The sequence below is a fragment of the Lonchura striata genome, chromosome 18 (assembly GCF_050655825.1).
Source record: "Lonchura striata isolate lonStrDom1 chromosome 18, ASM5065582v1, whole genome shotgun sequence".
Classification (NCBI taxonomy): domain Eukaryota; kingdom Metazoa; phylum Chordata; class Aves; order Passeriformes; family Estrildidae; genus Lonchura; species Lonchura striata.
In genome coordinates, this window is record NC_140720.1 from 15021705 (window position 1) to 15044595 (window position 22891).

General features: G+C 42.8%; 2 protein-coding genes across 3 annotated transcripts in view; one reads left to right on the forward strand and one right to left on the reverse strand.

The window, feature by feature from the left end:
• ACOX1 (acyl-CoA oxidase 1) lies at nt 1-20558 on the forward strand. 2 transcript variants are annotated; one of them, XM_021541675.4, is made up of 14 exons: nt 1-180; nt 1164-1323; nt 6703-6863; nt 11609-11716; nt 12202-12321; nt 13490-13605; nt 13804-13973; nt 14275-14437; nt 15130-15320; nt 15922-16101; nt 16717-16822; nt 16912-17055; nt 17836-18042; nt 18982-20558. In XM_021541675.4, exons 1-14 carry the CDS (start codon nt 39-41, stop codon nt 19030-19032), a joined length of 2019 nt encoding a protein of 672 aa, XP_021397350.2. In that variant the 5' UTR covers nt 1-38; the 3' UTR covers nt 19033-20558. The 2 variants fall into 2 exon arrangements, with proteins under 2 accessions (XP_021397350.2, XP_021397349.2); XM_021541674.4 differs by lacking the exon at nt 6703-6863 and adding an exon at nt 9731-9891.
• The window catches only part of LOC146765845 (uncharacterized), a 189074-nt gene that overhangs the window by 164226 nt on the left and 1957 nt on the right, over nt 1-22891 (reverse strand). The window lies entirely within an intron of this gene.

Sequence of the window (22891 nt, forward strand, 5' to 3'; positions counted from 1 at the left end):
GGGACGGGAAGGGACCGGGGATCGGGATTGGGGTCGGGATGGGATCGGGCAGAGCCGCCGCCGCGATGTCGGTGAACGCGGACCTGCGGAGGGAGCGCGCCGCCGCCACCTTCCAGCCCGAGCTGCTCACCCACATCCTTGACGGCGGCCCTGAGCGCACCCGCCGCCGCAAGGAGATCGGTGAGGGAGGGCCGGGGCCGTGCGGACGGGGAGAGACAGCCCCGGTCAGGGCTCGGAGGGCGAGAAGGACACGCGGGGTGGGAAGGGGAGACCCAGGGAGAGCGGATGCAGGGCGGGGTGAGGAGGTGGGGAGCCTCGGGGAGGTGAGGGGGTCGTGGGGCGGGAGACGGTGTGGAGGAGCTTTTGTGGAGCCCAAGGAGAAGAGAAGCTGTGAGGAGAGGGTTTGCAGGTGGAGGGTCAGCGTAAAGGACGGGGTTAGAGAGGAACAGGAGCTGCGTTGCGTGCCTGGTCCCCCTCTTTTCCCCAGGAGGGATATAGGGTGTCCCTGATAAAGCAGTGTCCTTTTTCTTCTGTTTCCCCTTCCTCCAGAGGGTAGTGACGGCTTCCCATGGACATTTCTCATGGGCTTTGTCCCCTCCTTTTTCCTTCCTAGCACGCTCTTGCCCAGCAGTACAAATGTAATGTTTGTCACCCAGCACAATGTGGTTATGACAGATTAATGAGCTATTTCCAGGCTCTTTTCTGGTTTGGGACTGTCAGAGGCTGCTGTTGTGTAACTTCACTGCCAAAGGGGGGACACAAAAAGTCTGTATTCTCTGGGCACCTTGTTTTCCAGTTGGCACGGTGGGAATAATAACTGTGCCCTTCTGCTGGAGTTACGTGAGGATCAGAGTTCAGGAGGCTGCCCGAGCCTCTCAGGCTGTTGCTGGGGGGCCTGGCTGCTCTTACATCAGGGAATTGCCCTCCTGCCAAGTCCTGAGTGCTTTGAACTGAAAATGGGGTTTATGTGTGCAATGAGAGTGCCAGCAGTTGAGCTCTCAAAGAGCTTTGATTTCATTCTCATTTCGTCAACCTCTAATTTTGTTTCCAATTTTCTGATACCTGTACCTTGAGGTAGAGCAGGTAAAATGCTGGGTCGTTGCTTGCCCTCTGCTGAGGTTTGTGGAAACTGAGCGTGTTTTCCTCTTCTGTTCTGTCCCCAGAGGCCTTAGTTCTTAATGACCCTGACTTCCAGCACGAGGATTTGAACTTCCTGTCCCGTAGCCAACGCTATGAGCAAGCCATCAGGAAGAGCTCCCTGATGGTGATGAAGCTAAGGGAATATGGAATTGCAGATCCCGAGGAGATCTACTGGTTTAAAAGGTACTTAAAAAGATCCAGAGTTTGCTCTTTGTACTTCAGTCATCACCAAGGATGCTATGGTTGTGCTTTTTTTCCTATGTTTGTTGTTTAAAGGAAGCTCAAAACCTGTATAAAAGCCCACTCAATTACTGGCTTCAGTAATTTCAGATTAAGCCCTGAATTCCTGAATGTTGTGTTTTCTTAGGGTTTTTTCTTAACAGAAATGCGACATTAACAATTATACCCTGTTCTTTATGTGTGGTGCAGAAACTAAAAAAACAGAACTTGAAGTCAGATTTTTTTTTTTTCCAAAAGGAATAACTTTGACTCTGAATAGATCTGATGAGTTTGCAGCTTCTGATGAAATCTCTAAAAGCTGATTACTTCACTTTGCACTTAGACCCAATAAAGTCACATTACAGAGACACTTGAAACTATTCCAGGATGGTTTGTAAATTCTTGTGTATCACTGTCTTTTCTGGGTCCCTCCTCTTAAGCTCCAGAGGTTCTCCTTGACCCAGAGGCTTTTTGTTGTACCTGACCTTTGGTTTATCTGATAGTACCACCTTTGGATCAAGTTAATGAAAATAAGACTGTCTTTACATCTGAGATTTCATTCCTTGCAGAAGAAATTAGAACTCAGTTTCTGATTTTGATGCATCTCTCCCCCTAATTCTGTTAAACTCTTTCTGATTTAATCAAACAGAAACTGATAACAGGAGTTACACAGATGTAGAAATCTCTCGTAATCCCATGGATATCCTCTGGCACATTAAATAATGAACCACAAGCCCCCTCTGACTGGTTTTGTAGAAAAGCTGTCATGGGCCCCAAGGCATGACCCTTGGCACTAGGAAATTGAAGTTATCTTGTCTACTGTGGTTTTACTTTCAGAGAAACTGGTCTGCACTAACCCGTGTCATGAAAGTTCTTGTGAAAATAATGTAAATAATTTGAAAGTCATCATTGGTGGACAGTGATAACAGAGAGCAAGTTCAGTGACAGTAGTGGGTTATTCAGATGCTGCACAGCCAAAGTTAATAATTAATTTTTTTTTCCTACACAAGGTTTATTGAAAGTGATGGGAAAGTTTCTTCATTTATTTATTTATTTCTACAGAGAAAATTCAGCAAAGTCTATCCAGTCTATCAGATGGAAGATTTTAACAATTTTTCTGTCTTTTTGTAACATTAATAGCAATATGATATGAAAACGGTCTTTTTTGAAGTGGTCAAATGACAGATTCTAGTCTTGTCTTTCTATAAACTTACTTTGGAGTCAGCAATACTTGGGTGAATGAAAGTGTAATAAATATTTCATACAGATACCAAATAGTGCCTCCATATCTAACGTGGCATGACTGGTCAGGTGTGACTAGTCAGAATTCACAGTCCAAATCCAATGGAAACAATAAAAAAGGCTTACTTTTTTCTAAGGTAAAATCTAATTGCCACCATTCAGGATTTCAAAATATAATTGCAATTACTGTAGACTGAGCGTATTTGCCATTTTAAATTTATTTCATATACCATATTTATTCTGTAATAATATGCAACAGAATGAAGAGCAGTGCATAAACTTGTTGCCTGCAGGTGAAGTGTGTTTGCTCTAAGAACTGCACACTTGATATTCTGAAATTACTCCTTTACTATAATGTGTGGTGCTGGCAAGGGAGGATGTGGGCTTGCTGTTATTTAAAAAAATTGATTAAATGAAGGAGTTATTTTTTTTGTCATTTGATTTCATTTGCATTTTAACATCTGTCCCCACTTTCCCACCTGCTGAGTGTTAAATATTTTTTAAATTTGGTGAACTGCACCCAACTGATAAAATTATGCTTGTTTCTATCTCATATCTGAACATGTTAATTGATGCTAACTGAAAATGACTTCATTAGTGTAAAACCTGACCTGGAGAAAGTGTGTTTGGGCTTATTCATTTTTCCAAACTGAAAACTGAATGGATATGGTGTTGCAACATGACTCAAATTAAGTTTATGAAATAGACTGATCTCCTTGATTCAGAGGTCAAGTTGTATTTATTGTGATTGACGTTTCCACTTATGGAAGCTTAAGAAATTTTGTCAGTTATCCCCAAAATGCAGGGACAGATTTAAATATGTAATTTTGAAGATTTTTTTCCTGTAGCTTTCCTAAAGTGCCAGAATGTCTCTAGGTAGCTTTGCACATAACTCACCAACTTTATAGCTTGATTTATGAGTAGGTGAAGAGAAATTCTGCTTCCCTCACTGCCCTGAAGACAAAGTTACTGCTGCTGCTGTGACATGTCCAAGTGAATGCTCCTCCTATCTATTTCCAAAGGGCTTTGTTGGACTCCAAATCATAAAAGGATCTATTAAATATACTTAAGTGCTTTTCATGTAGTAATTCTTCTATGTCCACACTGCAGTTGCAGCTGTTGTGACTACAGCTTTGAAGCCCATCAGCCTAAAAGTGCCAATATTTCAGATTTCTTTTACAGTCTAACTGCAGCAAAATCTAAATCATCATGAAAAATGGGAAATGTGTCTGGTGTAATGCTCCAATGCTCTTGGAAGAGAGTGAGCTGCTCAGTTTTAATTCACCTTCAACTTTAATTAACTTTCATTGAGGAAAACAGGATTAAACAAAGAAATGAAAAACAGTTGAGACAAACTGGGTCACAGAAGAAGAGAAGATCTGAGAGCTGCTGGTCACCAAATGATTCCTGTGTTCATAAGCATTGCATGAATGTCCACTTTCCCTGCTGGAATTTGTTCTTACATCTCTAAATTCAGACCCAGTTTTGAGCAAATCAAAATAGTAGAACTCTACTATGGGCCCTACTTGGCATTGCTAAATTAATACAGAGTGAATGAGTCTGGCTTGATCTTACTTTTGATAAAGCTGGAACAGGAGTTTATTGCCAGAGCAGTTGTTAGCTCTGAAGCCCAGTTAGCACAGCTCAAACACAGCTCCTGCTACTTCTCCACTGGGATGACCCTTCATGCTCATCCTTGAAAATGTTACTTTAAGAACTGCCCAAAGCAGGTTTGCACACAGACTAATGTAAAGTAAATACTCCTGTTCTGTGCCCAGTTCTGCAGCCTGAGGACGGCTTTGCAGTTGTTCCTGTAGCTTTGGAGCCTCTGAACACACAGGCTTTGCTTCTGTCATCCTCTGTGCACTTTGAGACAGTGACACACCTGTCACATAAATGCCTTTTTACTGTGTGGGTGGCACTGGTTGCTGTGAAATCTGAGAAGATCTGTATTGCCAAAGCACATATTACTACACAGCCTTCTCCAAGAAGTGGATTTGGAGCTGTGTCCTCATTGTGCCACTGGTTGTTGTAGCGAGGCTGACCTCAGAGCAGCTGGGCATTGATCAGATGGTCACTGCCACAATCAGTCTTGATGGAGCAGAGTATTTGAGCAGTCACACACTGCAGCCTTTGGAGAACAGCCAATCCAGGTGCTGGGAGTGTTGAAATTGTAATGGGAAGCAGTAAGAGTTCAGAGAAAGAAACAGAAGGGAAGAAGACCTGTTGTTCCTCCTTCACAGCTGGTATCTCTTCTGTTTGCCCTGTATCTTGAGGAAAACAGGATTCTCTCTCATTGTCATGCAAGTTGAAAGGCCCATTAAGGAAATCCTAAATCTTCAGTGTGGAATACACAGAGATGAACAGTTTCTGCTGTAATTTAATTTTCAGCTTAGTTAATTCAAGAAGCTGTTAAAATGCTGCATGATTGGCTACAGAAACATCATGACCCCTGAACACAGGGGTGTTAAACCATCCACTTGCAAAATGTCTGTTGTCCTTCTCCTGTCAGAGAAGGTAATAGTAATCATTAGATATCTGGCACTTGTGATTGAACTTCCTCATAGGCAGTGAAGGTTGCTGGTGTGACCTTTCAGAAGATTTCTGGGATGTTTTCCTGGAGCATTACCTTCAAAGAAGCAGGGTCTGACCTGATTTTTCTGACAGCAAAGCATGGGCTGCACATTTTTCTCAAGTTCTTTCAATGACTGCTGAAAATATGCAGAGACCCATTCAAGCTCTTCCCAAGCTGCCCTGAAACTTCATGTCTCAAGGTCAGCAGTCACTTTCTCCCTGTAGATTTATCCTTTTTGGGCCCAGGGAGTAGGTGCACAGTAATTGTGCTGCAGGCAGTGAGGAAGAAAAGGGTGCTGCTGTTGCTGTATAGGTTCTGGGCTAAAAGAATCACCTATTTAGGAAACCACAAGAGTGTTGAAAAGCTGTGTCTTGCTGTCCTTGCAGCATTTTTAAGCCCTTTGGTAACATCTGCTGCTGTAGGCAAGAGAGGTTTTTTTGGTGAAAGAACTGTGTGCCTCAATTCCAGGAACTTCATTCACTGTACCTGCACCCACACCAGCTTAAAGCACAGTTAATATGTTAATCACCAGCATTAGATTACTTGATCACAATAATTTTGTTCCTGGAAAAATCCATGGCTCATTTAACTTTGTTCCTTTAAAACAGGAAACATGCAGTTCAGTGGTGCTTTATCTCTCACTCTAAGGCTGGTTTCCACAGCCTGTACGGGACCTGCTGTTGAATTATCAATTATTTACTCCCTGCATGGTGCAAAATGCCCATCATAAATGCTGCTATAATAGACAAGCTATATGCAGAACATCCCCTATGGTTTTTATGCAGAGGGCTCATTTTTTCCTCCTCTATCTTAGAGTTTAGATGGAATAAACATTTGTGTCCAGTAGATTGAAGATGAAGAAACTGATCAAGCTGCAGAAGGGAAGATGTTTTAATTGAGAATGTACTCTGCCTGTCATTGTGGCTCCTAGATGATTAGAGTTTTCTTTCATGAAATAACTTCTGCTTTGGTGAAGCACACCTAAAATGTCCGAATTTTCTTTCCATTCCCTCTAGCACTAGACTGTAATGGTAATTTTAATTGAAAGTGAGTTCCAGCTCTCACAATGGATAGAAGCAGCTGAGTTGTTCCAAAAAGAACTTAGTCACCAAAGAAACCTTTTCATTTTTAATACATATTTCTTCTAACTAATAATGCCCTAGTTGTAGGCTACCAGCAGCAGTGGGATTTATTCCCACAAAGCCTGAGAGATGAAGAAGAAAATATTTTGGTTTTCATGTCCTTAGTTTCAAGTTCCTCATGTACCTTTGTAGAATAATATTTTTTCCAGTTACATAGCAACAGCAGGATTCATGGGGTGCAGAAGATGCCTGGAAGAAACATCTGTTTCCCCATTGGCATTGCGTCTGATGCCTCCACATTTGGAGGTTGCTTGTGGGACAAAAAAAAAAAAGGTTGAATGAGGCAAAGAGATTATTTAGCTTTTGCTCCAGTTGGAGAAAAGTCTTTCAGGTTCATGGTAAGAGTAAGACTGAGATCCAGATCCCTCTATTTCTCTCCTGTAGAACATGCTTGGGCAATTTTCCTGAACCTTTGGGTCTCCACTTCAGCATGTTTCACAAAACCATAGAGACCCAAACGTCTGCTGCTCAGAAGGAGAAGTGGCTGCCCCTGGTCCGTGGAGTCAAGATAATTGGCACCTACGCCCAAACCGAAATGGGACATGGTTAGTTCCCTTCAGGGATCAATGGGTAACCTCTTTTCTCTAACTCCAGTGGGTAAATTGTTAATTTTCTCCTGGGTCAGTCTAAAAGGGGGAAAGGTAAAATTCCTCAGTTAATGGTTGATGTCTGTAGCCAGACAGCTGCTTCATTTCACATCCTGACAATCCCAGACATCCTTTTGGTCTTTTCCAGAATGCACCTCTTAGCTGATCTCTGCATTTGTAGTTACCTTTGTTTTGAAATGAGGAGGTTGTTCCAAGCCCTGAGAATCTGAATTTCACCTGAACCAGTTGGAACGTGTCAATGAACAGTACTGTGGTTTTTACTTTTGCCTGATTTTGGGATGGGTATGCCAGAGCCCTCAGTGTGTGGCTGGCCTGCAGAAACAGGTCAGGAGCATTCCTACAGGAGCAGTGGAGCGCAGCAAGATTGTGAGTTCTGGCTTGGAAGTCAGGTATGCTTTGCCCCAGGCACTTCTCTTCCAGATGCTGCTCCACTGCAGCTGTACAGCTTCCTGGAAAGGTCTTGCTTACGAAGGAAAAAAACCCATCCCATTCCTGCTGTTGTTGAAAGCAATTTTCACTGCTTCAAATGGAAAAACATTTAATGGATCAAAAAACAGTCTTTTAGCCAAGAACCTGGAATTATGGCTGTTAAGAACCAGCAAGAATAGTTAACAAACAAGGACTCCAGTGCTTGTGCTGGCATCTGAAGTGGAAAAGGCTGAGGTGCCAAGTCTGGACACTGCTGGATGGCAATGCCAGCTGCCTGGTTGCTCAGTTACAGCTGCTGAAACATTTGTAGAAGACTCAGTGGAAGAAACCCTGTCCTCTGTCCTGCTCAGCAAACCCAGCTCAACACCAGAAGCTGAGAGAGAACTGAATGGCAACAATCATTGCCTTGCTTTCTCACACCAGCTGCTTGAAATCAGTCACATCCACACCGCAGTGATTGGTTTTACTTCTGTTTTCACATCAAATCATTGCACTTTCTTGGCTGCTGATGGTTGATTTCCTTATAGTTCTCACGTTGTTGCATGGTTAAATTGGTATTTTGACACTAAATGGAATACAGTGAAGTAGATACACTTCCTGTGCTGAATAATTAAAATGCAAACATTTGGCATTCCTGCTGTGAATGCTGAGTATCTGATATTTCATCAGTAAAGCTGCTGCAGTAATTGTCAATAAGATTTGCTTAATTTAATCCTGATGTTTAAAATCTGGTGATGAGGAAGCAGACCTCTGGATTATTGAATTGAGCTCTGGCCTGGATGGGTATTTACTCAGGTTTATCTTGTTGACTCTATGTGTGATAGCCTGTTTTGATTTTAACCTTTTTCATAGTGAAGAAGTCTCCTCTCTCTCTCAAAAAAAAAAAAAAAAAAATAGCACAGGGCTGAAAATGAAACAAGAAGGAGCAGTGAAAAAGTGAAAATACTGTGCTGTTTCTGTCTGGTTTATAACTACTGCTGGTAAATAAGGATTTTTTTTTTTTTTTGTCACTCTTTGACTGTCAGCTGTGTACTTCTCACCAGTACTGAACTCACTTAAAATCTGGTATTCCTGGTAGGCCATTAGTCCTCTGTTGGGCTTGGTCACTGTGCAGTCAGAAAGCTTAGAAAACCTTGCTGCTGGGTTTATTATAGTTGAATTTAATTGTAGGAGTCTGAGACTATCAAAAAACAGTTCTTGGGAAGCCCTAGGGACAGAACTAGTTCATATTAATGTGTATTTAGAGAATACAAGGATGCATTGTTCCCACTTTGCTAAGAATGTCAGATGAATTTGAGCCAAGCTCAGATCAGTGCTCTTTCCATAATGCATATCATTTAAATATAGATATATTCCTGTTAAAGTCCAATTAAATTTATTTCATTCATAAATGAGCCAGATGGAGGTACTGGTCCTCAATCTATCACCACTATTTTAATACTCAAAGCTGTCAATATTTTAAGATTTAATGATGAATTCATTCTTTATATTGAAAAACTTAATAGACCACTTAATTACCTGACAGTGGTGTTCGACAGAACATGGAGAAAAAGTAATTCTAATTAAATATATTTAATTTGAGATAATTTGTGCTGGTAATTTACAAAATCAAAAATGTTGACTTTCTCCCCAAGTTGTTAATGTTCACAACTTTGAATTATGCATACAGAGCACTGTCCTTTTAAGAAAATTATTTAAAATAGCAGAAATTGAAGGGAGTTGATTTGAAATGCCATGTACACTAATTATGTCTGATACTTAATTTTTTAAAAATAGAGTAAATAGTGCAGCCAGTTAGGATTTGCCTTTTTTAAAAAAAGATAAAATTCATTGAAAACCTAACTCATTTAGCTGGATAAGCTGTGACTTTCACCAGGTTCTACCTTCAAAACATGTCAAAAAAACCAAAAAAGGTGGACTTGGTATATTTGGTTGAAAACACACTGCTTTCAGCCACATCACATCTCCCACAGACTGACATTCTCAGCTGACTGCCTCAGCCCATTGAACTTAGGGATGCTCTGATGTTCAAACCATAAGGTCTGGTCTATCTTTTGGTTTGGATTCATCCTTTTTTTTAAATCAATCGTAGTGCATCAAAAATAAGGGAATGTTGCAGATGCACTGTCTGCAAGATTACAAAGAAATGCAGTGCAGCGTGTTTATTTCAAAGTGAGTGCAATTTCTTATTACTCAGGCCTGAGAAAAGGACAGTGCTCTGGCTCTCTGAAATACACTTGCTGAATTCTGATTGACACATGAATCATTTTTTTTTTTCTTTTTGTCTCTTCCTAAATCTCCACCATGAATCCTCATGCTTGCTTCCCTCCCATAACATTCCCTTCACGCTCCCATCCTGTGACAATTCTTCACAGCTTTGTTCACCGTGGACGGCCTGAACCTCTGGACCTTCACCTGGGCATGTTCCTCCCCACTCTTCTCACCCAGGCCACCCCAGAGCAGCAGGATCGCTTCTTCATGCCTGCCTGGAACCTGGAGATCATTGGCACTTATGCCCAGACTGAAATGGGCCATGGTACAGTACATTCAGTAAATGCTCTTTCTAACGATGCCTTTGTGTACAGAGGATTCCCGTGCCTGGGGAGAGCAGTGTGTGTGTGTCCCACAGTTTTGCAATGCAGCTGTGGTTGTAGGGAAAAGTGGACAGCCTCTGCAAGGGTTAACAGAGCATTATGCCATGTGCTGCTTCCCTCTTCCTCTGAAGAAAGGGTTTGATGTCTGTAGCTCTATAAATGAGCACCTGGGTGCTCCTCCACTTCAGACCAGTATCATTACTGCCCATCACTGGTGCTCTGAGTTTGGTGGCATCTCTTCATTTTACACTTGCTGTTCTTTCCTGCTTGAGTTCTGATTTGCTGTAATTAATGTTCAGTGTAAAGACAAAAGGACAGAGCTTTGAGGTAGTGAAAGAGATGCCGAAAAAGTAAGAGTTGTTTGTTCACATCAGGATTAACCTTGGATCAGATGCCTCAGGATTAACCTGGTTCCAATGCTCATGTTCTGTGGGGAGCTTTTTCCTCTTAGTTCACTCCCATGTGTTCTTTTTAACTGACTATGAAATTTGTTGAGCTTTTTGAGTTCTCTGTCTCATGTTGACTTTGTTTTTTGTTGCTATTTCTTTGCTTTCAAGCTTTGAAATGGATTTTGATAACTCCAGCAGTATTGTGATTGCAACACTTCTAATTCAAGTTTCAAAGGGAGGATATTCTACCTTGGGAAACTTTAATTTTGGTCATCTCAGAGTTGCAGATGAGAATTGTTTTCTAAAGATGAGCAGGATTCACCTTTGTGTTGAAGGGAAATGTAGAGACTGTGTGAAGCATAAAGTAACTGCAAGTCTGAGGAGAATCTCTTGGAACTAGTGAGGTTTGAAGATCCTTTGCCAACAGAGTATGTCTGTCTTGAGCTGCCTGTGGAAGTCTGCCATTACCTCCATGCTTTGGGAACGTGGTTGTTGCAAGGTGATCTCCTTTTTCCTGTTGGAGCTCTTGTCCTGCCCTGTCACTCCAGACTCAGGAGTGTTCACAGCTTGTCTAGTTTAAGCAAGTAGGCCTGGTGATTTTGGGAGTTTTTAAGGCATTCGGGGCAGTGCCTCTGTTCTGAGACAGGTGTATGGGAAGTGAAGCACTGGGGGCAGAAGACAAAGACTGTTCCTGGAATTACCTCCATCTTTATGCAGTCTCTTCATCTACCTGCATCAGTACCTGGCATACACATGCCATTACTTGCTCTCTTGGAGCTGTGGATATCTCTTCTGGGAGATCAGCTCTATCAAGTGAGGAGAATATAGGCTTGATGAGGGAATGAAGAGGTGATGGCTGATTATTTCATCTTGTGGCTGAGAACTGCATAGTTTTATTTTGCAATTTAACCAGATTGCATTTTAGTGAAATTCAGGTGAGTGTGTTCCCATGGAATATTTTAAATGAGAAAGGGCTTCTGGTATGTGTGATAGCAAAAAGGTGTCAGATTGGAGGTGCTTGGAAAACTAGTCTTAGGCCACTGGGGGAAAAAATCAATGTTTTCTGAGAATTGGGAGTCCCAGAATTTGGTCTGGCCCTCACTTGTTCTTCCTTAATTTGTTGATATTTAGCTTTTTATACATATAGCCTAAAAGCAAAATTGAAATTCAAACATTACTACTGGAGTTCCACTTTCCATTGTCCAGTTCTGTCCTTGTCTCTGTTTTGTGACTGACTTCTTGCCAAAACAATGTGTTTGTTTGTTTCCAGGGACTCATCTTCGGGGCCTGGAAACAACAGCCACTTACGACCCCTCTACACAGGAGTTCATCCTCAACAGCCCCACTGTCACCTCCATTAAGTGGTGGCCAGGTGGACGTAAGTGTATCTCAGTCTGAAAGATGTATGGAAAAACTCAGGGAGGTGATGCTATGTGTGTTGTATCTACAGAGTGATAGAAGTGAAAGTTTATCCAAATTGTTGGCTGAAAGCCAGTCACTCTGGCATAACAAGCAGACTTATCAGAGCCTGCTAAACATTGTCTGTGTGCTCTGGACAGTTGCTCAGAACCATTCACACTGTGGATTTGATGTAATTTTTGATTGCTTGTCAAATTATTTATAGTTCCTTCAGCTTCACTGATGGGTATGCCAAGGACTCGGTGTTTTATAGTGAAGAAAATTGTGTTGTGCAGCTTCCATTGACTTGAGCAACATTTTGTCAGAGAGCTTTACTATTGGGGTGGCATCCAGTGGGGTCAGTGGGTTTCTAGTGCACGTTGTGATGAGGTTATCTCAGAAGGAAGACTGTGTGTGTCAGTGTGTCTGACTGTGTTTGTGTGCTGAGTCCTGCTCCTGTTGCAGTTGGGAAGACGTCGAACCACGCCATCGTCCTGGCTCAGCTCTACACCCAGGGCCAGTGCAAAGGCCTGCACGCCTTCATTGTCCCCATCCGGCAGCTGGGCACACATGAACCTCTGCCAGGTACAAATTCACACTCAGGGAACAGACTACATCTGTTTCTCTCTGACTGTATACAGCTGCTGTGTCTTGTTAAAGTCCATAGCGTATTTTGTTAGCTGAATTCATCTGGTAGATCTCAGGGCTTAAATGAGCCTTTCTTATGACTGAATTACCACTGAATCATCTTTCCTACCATGCCTTCAGTGTGAAGTTTAGTTTGGGATTTGTTTCTTCCCCAGTGAAGTTTAGTTTGGGATTTGGTTCTCCCTCAATGTCTCCTAGCTATGCATTCCATGAGCAGCACATCCTGCTTTCTGACAGAGGAAGAAGAGCTTTCATCACTCTTTAGCTGGAAGTGAGCTGGATGAACTTTAGAGACAGCTCCTGCAGTGAGTGGATAGTAGGGCTGCATGGAAATTATGCAGACTCCCGTGTTTTGATATCCAGTTGTTGTGGTTTAACTCATCAGGCAGCTAAACACACACAACGATTCCCTCCACACAGAGGGATGGGGGAAAGAATTGTCAAAAAGGTAAAACTCGTAGACTGAGATAAAGACAATTTAATAGGACAAAAAAGGAATGGAAATTAATAATAAAAACAGTAACAACAACAACAATGATAATAATAGTAGAATATGCAGAGCATGTGATCACTGTGGGATTGCTCAGCACCAGCTGACTGATTCCAAGCCAGTCCCTGAGCAGGGAGCTGTCATCCCCCCAAGTTGGCTTCACCCAGTTTTATTGTTCAGCATGATACCACATGGTGGGGAATATCCCTTTGTCCAGCTGGGGTCAGCTGTCCTGGCTGTGTCACCTGCCAGCTTCTTGTGTCCCCCCAGCTTCCTCACTGTTGGGGCAATGTGGAAATTGAAAAGTCCTTGATCTGATGCAAGTGCTACTTAGCAACAACTGAACCATCAGTGTGTTATCAACATTGTTCTCATGCTAAATCCAGAACACAGCACTGTACCAGCCAGTGGGAAGGTAATTTCACTCTATCCCAGCCAAAACTAAGACACCACTTTTCTATCAAAGAGATTAAGGTCCCTGTTAACTCTTACTCATAACACTGCCAGGACTTGCTAGAAATCTAACCAATCTCCTTGTTGGAGAAGGCTTGAACTTCTTGTGTGATGTTTAGTTCCTAAACACCCTATTAATGCAAGTGGCTTTGTCTGTGGCAGGTATTACAGTGGGTGACATTGGCCCCAAATTTGGCTATGATGAAATGGATAATGGCTACCTGAAAATGGACAACTACCGAATTCCTCGGGAAAACATGCTGATGAAATATGCCCAGGTAAAGCAGTGAGTTTCAGCATCTGCTGTTAGAAATGGGCACGCTGAATGCTCTTGTGAGCTTGAGTACTGCACCAAAAGGATTGTGAGTAATTTGTAAATGCTGCTTGATGAGTTTAGAGTATGAACATGTTAAAGGGAAGAAACTTCACAAATCAACAGGCTTTATTTTTTTTTTAATCTTTTCTTTTTCTGGCAGGTTGAACCAGATGGCACCTATGTGAAACCAGTCAGTGACAAGCTGACCTATGGGACCATGGTGTTCATCCGTTCCCTCATCGTGGGTGACTCTGCTCACTCCCTGTCCCGGGCCTGCACCATCGCCATCCGCTACAGTGCTGTCAGACACCAGTCTGAGCTGAAACCAGGGTGAGTGCAGGGAGACCCAGAGCAGCCTGAACTGCTCAGGGAAAATTCTGAAGTACTGGGAGGAATGGGGGCTGTGGCTGATATTTGCTTTGGCACTCAGTATGGTTTCAGAACACTGTTTGTCCTGGGGAGTGCATACTCTTTCATTCTTGGAATGTCTTCCCCTGCCAGAGCCTTTTGCCGGATGGTCTTAGAGAGTCTGGCTTGATATGGGTGGTGAACTTACTTAGAATAGGGATAACTGGGTTTCTGCAGCAGGTTGCTACCACTGACATGCTAACTCATCTGTATGTTACTCTAGGGAACCAGAACCCCAGATTCTGGATTATCAGACCCAACAATACAAACTCTTTCCTCTCCTGGCAACAGCATATGCCTTCCATTTTGTGGGAGCCTACATCAAGTACACCTACCATCGTATCAATGGGGACATCAGCAAGGGGGACCTCAGTGAGCTGCCAGAGGTACTGTGTCCTCTGGAAACCAGAGTGTTGGTTGAATTTGTGTGAGGTTCTTTTACAGCATGCAAAAAGAGGCATTGAGCCTTTTTGGCTTTCACTCATGAGAAGTCTTCTACTTCTGTAGTTTCAGAAGCCCTCAAGTCCAGGATGTGCTGGTGACATTTATTTGCTCTATTAATTTAGCACTTTATAAAAAACAGGGAGTAATACACTACTGGAAATACATTTTTATTCAAAAGGTGTATTTCCAGGAATGATGGAGTACTGTTTGGGAGTTCAGACTGGTCTTGTGTTTGTGCTGTAACTTCTTAATTGTTTTTCCAGGTTCCTAGGGTAGAATAGGTGTGTTGATCAAAGTATCAGTACTATACTGAGTGGTGAGGGTTGTAAAATGTTAATTTTCTGTCACGGTTTGTGACAATGGGCAGTTGAAAACAGTCTTGTACATAAAATGTGTAGGGGCAGAAGGAATGAAGTACTTAAAATAAGTCTTTCAAATAAGTCTTTCCAGGTACAAGGGTTTTCATGGAAATATTTGTCTCAGGAAAGAGTTCCTTCAAGAAAAACAAAAACGTGTGGAGCAGCACAAGAATGGTGTTGACTTTATTGTTTTTTTTCTGGGAGTTGCAGTGCTTAACACGTATGTGTGCAAGCTAAGACTGGAAAATAAATCTGGCTTTGCTGTTTCCCCTCAGCTGCACGCCCTGACAGCGGGGCTGAAGGCGTTCACCTCCTGGACTGCCAGCGCTGGCATTGAGGAGTGCCGGATGGCGTGCGGCGGGCACGGCTACTCCCGCTGCAGTGGCATTCCTGACATTTATGTCACCTTCACCCCGACCTGCACCTACGAGGGGGAGAACACCGTCATGATGCTGCAGACAGCCAGGTATGGGAGCTCTGCACGGGGGTGCTTCAGCCTCTCTTCATGGTTGTTGTGGCTGAAGTTGGTACCAAAAGGGTTAATTCAATTTCTGCCGTGTCTGTGTAACTTTGAGCAGAGAAACAGAATCTGCTATCCCAGCAAGGACAGTTGGAAGATAAGGGGGAGACATCTGGCTTAGGAATGCAGCTACAGCCAAAACAAGGACTCCATATGGGAATATGGGGAGGGGGGTTATGGTAATGAGTTAATTATAGTATGCATGTAGTGACTGTATGTAAGCAACACACTTGTAAAAAATCATATGCACAGAAGGAGGAGTTACACCCATGCAACCAGACACCTGTAATAAATGATGCCCTTCTTAACACTAAATTGGTGTTGAGGAGTCTTTTATTTGACTGGTGTGCAGTAAATTTGGTGAAAAAGTAATTAGCAGAAGTGTCTGTATTAGCACAAAACTGGTGTCATGTTTATGTCCCCTACCCCATTTTTGACAGATAATTGTGTGCTACAACTGTTCTTTCTGGCCTGAGCCTCAGTGAGATGACTTTTGTCCATTCAAACAACTCATGAGTAAGAGCTGCCATCTGCTGTCTGTTTTCAGGTTCCTTATGAAAAGCTACACCCAGGTGACCTCTGGGCAGCAGGTCAGTGGCATGGTGTCCTACCTGAACGACCTCTCCAGGCAGCGCATCCAGCCCCAGCACGTGGCTGCCAGGACTGTCACTGTGAGGATCAACGACCCCACCAGCTTGGTGGAGGCCTACAAGTCACGTGCTGCCTGGTGAGCTCACACTGACTGGGCTGAGCCAAGAAAAACTGGGTGAGGTGGTGGTGATGCACTGCCCTCTTTGTGCTGGGTTCTCGAGGCGTGGCTGGAGAAGCTTTGGTCCATGTGTTGCTTTGAGGAAGTGACACACTTTACTGGGTTGGGGACAGGGTTAAGTGTTTTGAGGTTGAAGGAGGCTGCTCATAGCCTGGTTACTCTGCTCCCCAATCCTTTGAGATTTATGTTTTTCTTATTTATGTGTAAAGTATATTCAAACTTAGAAATACCAAACTACTCAGAGATCTCTCTGGAGAGAAACAATCCTGATATTAAAGTTCATTGTGAGGGAAATGGGAGAATAGAACAGACACCTACTTGTGAGTAGATGTTGAAGCACCACATGTGTGCTGTCAGAAGTCCTCTTACCCCACTGTAACTGTGTTGTAGCTGCAGCAGTGATTACTGGTGTTACAAAAGCACAACTTGTCACTCCAGTCACTGTCATTACTCATGGCACGTGAAAAGAATTCTGAGCTTATGTGCTATGACTGACATGTAAAAATTCAGTGTATGTCATCCTATTAATGTGATGTTATTATGTAAACTATTTTTCTTTCTCATATGAAACAGGCTTGTAGAATCTGCAGCGAAGAATCTGCAAGCTGAGCTGAATCACAGAAAAAACAAGGAGGATGCCTGGAACAAGACTTCTGTTGATCTTGTGCGGGCATCAGAGGTCAGTGATGTGCCTGCTAAAGAAATGTGCTGTGAGAGCTCCCTCCTCATCTTTCCGTGTCCCTGACTGACCCTTTTTGGTTTCTGCAGGCCCACTGTCACTATGTGGTCGTGAAGCTGTTCACAGCCAAGCTGGCCGAGGTCGGTGACGCCGCTGTCCACGCGGTCCTGACCGACCTGTGCCTGCTGTACGCCCTGTTCGGCATCAGCAGGAACGCCGGCGATTTCCTGCAGGTTGGTGCCTTCCTCCAGCACTCCAGACCTCTGAAGCCAGGTTCACTGCTTGCAAATGTGCTTTGCATGCCAGGCTGTATGGATGTTATAGGTGTAAGTTCTTGGCTGTTGGCTGCCCAGAAGGTCTTTAGCAGTGCAGGTGTGCTGGAAGGTTTTTGTCAGGTTTCCTTTGTGATAAATGGAAACAAGGTTTAGCTGAAATGGTTTCCAGTTGGTGACCAGCTGCTGTGTGTTAAGAAACAAGGAATTAATAAAGGAGCTGCAGTTAGATGTGCTCCACAACTAATACCCCTGAAAGGGGATATTGTACTCCAAATTCTAACCCATCCTTCAATGAACGGCTTTACATTGTCATCTGTTGCTTTTCTTCTCTTCATTGTCAGTTTGAGATTACATTTGGGCAGGAGTATTGTGTTTGCACTTCAGGCAGACATGGTATGTTTTATCTTCCCATTTTCCTCTTTCCTGCTTACTAAAAATTTCCCTGAAGCCAGGCACAATTTAGTACCCTTATATGCATATTCTCCAAGAAAACTTGCTGCTGCAGTTAACTTACAGGTACTCATAGACTGAGTCTCCTATCCAGGATTAATAGCTGGGCAGTATGGAAGTCATCTCCTGCTTGTGCAGTGTGGCAAATTGCCAATTTAATTACCTAGTGAAGAAAAAAAAAACCTGGTGTTTCATGAACTGCTGTATTTTTGTGTGTGGGAAAGCTGACCTGTGTGAGACCTTGGGGAAGGATTTGTGACTTGTGTAATCCTTGTTTCCCCTCTCAAGGCGGGTATCCTGAGCAGTGCCCAAATAACCCAAGTGAACCAACACGTGAAGGAGCTCCTGGCTGTCATTCGTCCCAATGCAGTGGCACTGGTGGACTCCTTTGACTTCCATGATGTCCATCTGGGGTCTGTGCTTGGCCGCTACGATGGCAACGTCTACGAGAACATGTTTGAGTGGGCAAAGAAATCCCCACTGAACAAAACACAGGTAAAGAAACTTCTCTTCTTTTTCTCACGTGACCAGAGAAATAACTCAGTTTAGGGTTGTTAATTCTGCTCCAGTGATCTCAGCATGTACTTGAAGAAGGGGGGAGAAAAGCCACAAGTAGTGATGAACCAAAACTAACAACCTACTTTCAGTTTGCTCTCTGTAGTTTTCTCTCCCAGGTGTACCTTACATTCATCCCTGTGGGATCTCTTGAGCTTCTCAATGAGGGAGGAAATGGTGCATTCCACAGAGAAGCAAATTAAGTATCTCAATGAATTCAAAAGTAATTATCACTTGCTGTTGATTCTGCTTAGTGACAGTAGCTATGGAAGCCTTGCCCATTTTCTGGCAAATCTTCCAGGCTTCAGGCAGTAGCAGTGAGTGAAAAAGAAAATAAATTGCTCCCCTGTAGTACTTAGGTGCCAGATGTTGTACATCTAGCCTAGGACTGGAGCTGCAGCTGAGCTAAAATAAACTGTCCCTGCTCCATCAGCCAGAATGGCAAATCCTGTCTCCTGGTGCCTTTGAGGGCAGACTGTATCTCCTGCATTGGGCTGTCAGAGTCTGCAGCTGGAGTTAAATCCCTCCACAGTTTGCTCAGTGTTCTGTTCTTCTGAAGTTAGCGAGGCTTAGGGGCTCCATTACAACCCCTTAGGAAACCTGTACCAGTTTTCTTGCAATTAAAATGCCAAACAATTGTATGGATGTAAATCTTGTATTTCTTTCTTAAAAAAATGGTAGTGAGCAGGCTGGTTTTTATATCCTCATGTTTTGTATCATGTAGACCCTGAAATACAGAAGTTATGTGCTGTTCTTAAATGTCCAAAGTGCCTCTGATTCAAATTTTCTTAGCATACAAACACACTGCAAGATGTGAGGAGGTAAAACTGTTTCAAAGATCATACCTGACCTTGTAACCGCTGTCTTGTTGTTTTGCAGGTTCATGAATCTTTCCATAAACACCTGAAGCCAATGCAAGCCAAGCTGTGAAACCTGCAGGTTTTTTAAAATGCACTCTTGCCCTGCCCTGAAAAGTGGATGTTTGCATCCATCCTTCAGGCACTTAAATCAAACCTTTGAATGCTGTAGCTGTAGGACAGTGAATAATTGTAGCCTTTCTTTCCTCTTTTTTAAATGGAGGACGTGTTTGGGGAGAGTGCGTAGGGATTGATGCCTGTTTTTAAAGTGCAATTATAATGGTAAAATTAACCTTTTACAAATCTGGGAAAGCTTTATGGATTTATACAACAATTGCTTTTGTGAAGCTGCTAACTAGAGAGAAGTTCCTGTTAACTGGAAAAGGTGGCAGAGCTTTACTATGACGTAGTTGACAGCCCTCAGGCAGTAGCTTGTGGTGACCAGTTATGTCCTCCCCTCAAAATAAGCATCAGTGTCTTGATTTTGGGTTTTTTTTTGTTTGTTTGTTTTGGGGTTTTTTTTGGTTTTTTTTTTTTTTTTTTAAGATTAGCCTCACCTCTCTCCTCATTTGGCAAATGTTTGTGCTGTGTGAAGCCTCCTGCAGAGCTCTGGGCACGTGAGTCTGCGTGTGGCACTGTTTTCCTGATGGATCTGGGAAGTAAATACCCATCCTTCTCTGGAGCTCTGCTTCAGGCATCTTTCCAGAAGAAATCCTCGTGTTTCCTTTGTTTTCCTTCTTTCACTGCCCTGCACAAACTCCTTTTCCTTTTGTGCCAGCTCTTGGTAAACAGGAGGTCAAAGGAGAACACAGTGATGCTGCTCTGAGGAGAAAACCAACTCGTAGTAATCAGCTGGGTGCTGATGACAGATGTTCTGCCCCTCTTTTCACTCTTAGCATTTTCTAGCACTATCTCAAAGCACTTTACAAACATTACTTATGTTGATTTGGTGGGAAAAAAAACACATGTAGTGGTAAAAACTGCAAATTTAACCTGGAATGATGAAGCCAGTATTGTAGGGCAGAAATCAGTTGACCAACATCCTCAGGTCTTCTGATTTTTCTGGGATGTTGTCTTGGTTTTTTAAAGGCATTTGTCAAGAAAATGACAATCCCAAGTGAAGTGCCCAGATTTTTATTATTTTTCCTACCCATGCATTTCCAAGGAGCTTTCTCTGATTTGCTTAATTTTGTTTTGATACCAACTTGGGCCTTGCACGGTGCTGTCTGGTTGAACAGGAAGAATTCAGCTTGGAGGAGAATGTCCTGATGCCCAGGAAAATCAGTGCAACAACTACAACCAAGCAAAATCATTGCTACTTTTCCACACCAGTAACTCTGTCCAATAACCATAAAACCTTTTCACACTAGAGAAGGGCAAGTCTCAGCTTAAAATGGTAAAAACCTTCAGCATAAACCCAAATCCTGCAGTTCTGAGGCAACGACTGAGAAGCTGCTTCTCTGCAGCTTTGGGCTCTGTTAGTCTCTAATTTTGAATCAGTTTCCTGGCACTAACAGTGATCAGACACAAGGTTTGGCTCCACATGCAGTAGCTGAACAGAAAGAAATGTTTAATTTTAAATAAACTAATCAAACTTGCCTTTTGGCTTCTGAGTGTTTCAGGTCCTGTGGAAGTTCAGGATGCCAGAGAAGGCTGAGGGCTCTGCCTTCCCTGTGTCCAGTGGAAGGGGGGGGGGGTGGAGGAGCAGGTTAAAAATATGCTAATGAGAATGGCACTAGCTGTGTACAGATCTAATAAATTACAAAAATGTGTTTTCAGACAAAATGTCTTTCTTTTCACACACTGCCTTCAGTGGATGTTGTGTAAATTAATGGGGGAAGTAGAACGAAGTATTCAGAAGCCCTCAAATTAGTTGGATGTTGGTGTTTTATATAGTGCAACCTCCCTGGCTTTGCTCTGAAGTGTTGGTGGGGCATCCAGGCCCATCCCATGGAGATCCCTGTTCCATCCCAGGGGATCCAGCCTCTCCTGCTGCCCTCAGCCCCAGGGCTGGCACAGGGCAGAGCTGGCTGTGATGTTTGCTTGGTGTCACTGCAGCTCCAGCTGTAGTGCCCACAAAGGCTGATCAGTGCCCACAGCAAGGTCTGGCCGTGGTGCTGGGCAACAGCAGATTCAGTTCACAGGAGTTGTTTTCCATTTGTTTTTGGAGTTGATGCACTGGGAGACACTTTCCTTCCTTGCTGTTGGTGAGGATTTTGTGCACGTCTCTCCTTGCTGTGGTTGGTGATAACACCTGAATCCCACAACCTGGTGTGATCTGCCGTGTCTCAGCAAACAAGCCTTTAAACTCTGTCCCTTGCAGCCTCATCCATCTTTGGGCAACACCATGGTGCCCTTGTCACAAGTGCTGAGCCTCTTGTGGCACAGGAGCAATTTCAGGGCCAAGCCATGGCCCTGGAAGTGACTCTGTTCCTGCAGAGTCCTGAAAGGAGGGGGCTGTGCCTGTGGGATCGCTATGGCAGTGATGTGTGAAAAATGCCAATCACTTGGTTTTAGACTTTTTTTAAAAGTTCAAGAATGAAAAAAATGGTTATAAAAATAGCAATACAATTAGAGTTATAAAAATTTAGAGTTAGGGCAATTACAAGACAATAAAAAGCAAAGAATTACAGGCGTCTGGATGTTTTTGGACACTGAGCTCCCATAACCATGCCTTGCGAACAAAGGAATAACCCTTAAAAGCAATAGCCTGTTGCATATTCATGTATCTTATACATGATGCATAAATTCCTTGCAAATTTAGAACTTTTCTGGTTTTTGTCAACTTCGTCCCCTTAATCCTGGTGGTTCCATAAAGACAGAGAGAAGGTGGAAGAATGTTTCTCTTTTCTGATAAGGAGTCTAACTCTTTATGTGCCCTTTCGTTGTTATCTCTGTGCGAAGAATTTCTTGATTATCTCCTCTCTTTCTTAACCTAGTTTAAAAGTATCTTACATAGCATAGTTTCTATTTTAACATGGTGTTATGTGAAAAACGCGTATTTTATGACTGGCTTTTCACAAATGTTACAATTAATATTATATGTGTAGTGTTAGAAAATTATGCTGTATTCTCTTAAGTAGTGTATTAAATATAGTTTTAGGTTACAACATAATGTTGAAATACAAGCTATGTATGTGAAGGGCTTTTTTTTTTTTAGGAATGAGATACTCGCTTCGAGGAACACCTAAATCTTCCAGAGAAGAAGAATTTATGGTTTTCTTATCAGAAGAAGCTAATTTCTTCAGGCTTTGCTCAGACTCGAGGATGCCGTGGGGATTAAAGGAAACAGCTGACATACAACAGACAGAGTTCTTGTTTTATATAGAATGTATGCATAACCATGAAGGATGTATGAATATGCAACAGTGTATTGTTTTAAGGGTGATTCCTTTGTTCACAAACTATGCTTTTCGTGACTTAGTGTCCGAGAGCATCTGGATGTCTGTAATACTTTGCTTTTTATTGTCTTGTAACTATCCTAACTCTAAATTTTATTACTCTAATTGTATTACTATTTTTATAACCATTTTGTTATTATTAAACTTTAAAAACTTGAAAAACCAAGCGATTGGCGTTTTTCACATAACCTAAAAATGTAGTTAAGAGAATGAACACAGCATAACTCTCTAGCATTACACATACAATATTCATTGTAATATTTACAAAAAAGCCAATCATAAAGTATGCATTTTAAATAGATGGGCTCCTAAAAACGAGTCTATTTTTAGGACGTTTGGGGATGGCATGGCAGGGAGGCGGTGCTCCCAGGGGCTGGCAGCGTGTGAGGTGAAAGGCACCGCAGGAGCGCCTGGGTTATCAAACCGGGGATTTGCGGGCAGCAGCAGCTCCAGCACCACACTCCCTTTTACAAGGGGGTTTCCTCTGTGCTGGAGCACTGCCCTAGTGCTGCTCGCAGCCTTGCTGCGCCC

What these genes read in the sequence shown, in the direction of transcription:
- ACOX1 (XM_021541675.4), top strand. Translation starts at nt 39, where the DNA reads ATGGGATCGGGCAGAGCCGCCGCCGCGATGTCGGTGAACGCGGACCTG. An exon ending in CCAAACCGAAATGGGACATG is followed by an intron (nt 6,864 to 11,608) that starts GTTAGTTCCCTT and finishes GTTTGTTTCCAG; the next exon opens with GGACTCATCTTCGGGGCCTG. An exon ending in ACCTCAGTGAGCTGCCAGAG is followed by an intron (nt 14,438 to 15,129) that starts GTACTGTGTCCT and finishes GTTTCCCCTCAG; the next exon opens with CTGCACGCCCTGACAGCGGG.